The 1,738-nt window shown below is 63.3% G+C and overlaps 1 protein-coding gene across 1 annotated transcript in view; it reads left to right on the top strand.

Annotated features, from left to right (window-relative positions):
* Nucleotides 1–1,101: 1,101 nt before the first annotated feature.
* EMIHUDRAFT_112783 (hypothetical protein) overlaps nt 1,102–1,738 on the top strand; it is a gene marked incomplete at both ends in the record, with an annotated part of 3,999 nt that continues 3,362 nt past the window's right edge. The window contains one exon of the mRNA XM_005783812.1: nt 1,102–1,674. Coding sequence (XP_005783869.1) covers nt 1,102–1,674 — 573 coding nt within the window. The remainder of the gene's footprint in view (nt 1,675–1,738) is intronic.

Raw genomic sequence — 1,738 nt, 5'->3', positions numbered from 1 at the left:
AAGGTCAACATCACCTCCGGCTACGACAATGTGAACCTGATCTGGTCCTCACGGGGTTGACCCGTCTCCTCCAGATCGAGACGGACTTCATGAACGGCCGAGCATTATTTCTTCACTACTATTATTAATTGATGCTTTTTGCACGGCTGAGCCCCCCCCCCCCCATCCCCCGCGCCCATTCCCTGCCCTCTCCCGCCACACACTCCGTCAGAGTCCCCTCCCCTCTTGCACAACAGGAATTTTGACAATTAACCAGTGATGCGCGGCGCTGTCTCTCAAGATGGAAGCAGGAAGCTTCCATCCCGGCGGTGGTTCGAATCCACACGAGCCGAAGGGTGAAGGGGGAGGCAGGCCCGAGGTCTGAAGCTCACCCATTGTGGAAGTGAGAACTGCTCGACCCACCCCTGATCCTGCTGAACAAGCTCCTCTTGTAGCTCGATCGGTCACACCGCCATCGCCGTCGGGGAGAGGGGGGACGATACTGCCTCGGCAGCGTGCACCTCGATCCTGTACCGTGTTTGTTATGACCCCCCCCAATGAACACACCAGTGAGGGAGGGCGAGACGATCGAGGGGTCCCGTACCATGCGGAACCGACCCTATCCAGTGCTCAAGTGCTCAAGAACAGCTCTACCCTCGGGCGTCTACCAATTCCTATCTCTCTCCGCAGTTTATCACCAATTCTTGCAGTGACCTTCATGCCACCTCGTATTCTTCTCACTCTCGTCGTTCTCTCTCCTGCTGTCTCTTCCCCTGACTCATCGCTCTCCTCGGCCTCGTTCTGAGACGCCGCTGTCGTCTGCCGATCTCTTGCTCTCGCTGCTTCTCTCGCCTTTCTGCGTAACTCCGCTCTCCTCTCCGCGTATTTTGGTCCCTCGAGTTTATCGAGCATTCCTCGCGCAAGGACCACATTTCTGACTCCCACTGCGATCATATCCCGCCCTGTCATGTCGTTGCTCAGGTCCACTCTCGTTTCGAGCACTTGTACCTCAACGGTCGGTGTTGGCACTGGGGTTCCCTTCGGTAGCGGGAAAGGGTGGCAGGCGCTAAAATTTGTAAAATTCTTTTTAGACCCGGGGGCGGCCGCATGCAGCACACATACATGCGCCTTCCCCTCCCGCCGCGTCTTTGGCTGGCCGCTCCCGCCTCGGTCTCCATGAGCCACATCTCCATGAGCCACTCCGATGCGGAGCTGGCCTCGCTCACCGTGGCTGCGCTCAAGGAGCGTCTCCGGGAGCGTGGGCTGCGAGTCTCTGGAAGGAAGGCTGATCTGATCGAGCGGCTGTCTGCGCCGTTGTCCTCGCCTTCACCAGGGCCGCCGCCGCCGCTGCCGCCGCCGCCGCGAGCTCCGAGGCGGCCGAACAGCGCCCGCCCGCCTGTGCCCATCGACGCGACGCCTCGAAAGGCGGGCGCCGTAGGGCCTGGCGCCCGGCGGCTGCGCGCCGCCTCGTGGAACGTGGCTGGCCTGCGAGGGCTGCTGCGCCGCGAGGAGGGGCGGTCGACGCTGCGGCGGCTGGTCGACGAGGAGGGCGTCGACGTGCTGATGCTGCAGGAGACCAAGCTGCAAGAGAGCCACGTGGCGGAGGTCGAGGCGGCGCTCTACGAGGCGCTGGGCGGCGGCGAGGCGTGGCGCGCGGCGTGGGCATGCTCGACGGCGCGCAAGGGGTACGCGGGCGTGTCGACCCTGTGGCGGCGGCGCGTTGGGGACGCCGCCTGCCGCCCGCTCTCAGTCGACCCGG

The sequence above is a fragment of the Emiliania huxleyi genome, assembly GCF_000372725.1.
Source record: "Emiliania huxleyi CCMP1516 chromosome Unknown EMIHUscaffold_176, whole genome shotgun sequence".
Classification (NCBI taxonomy): domain Eukaryota; phylum Haptophyta; order Isochrysidales; family Noelaerhabdaceae; genus Emiliania; species Emiliania huxleyi.
The sequence above is the reverse complement of the archived record's forward strand: the minus strand, read 5'-3'. Positions and strand labels throughout refer to the sequence as shown.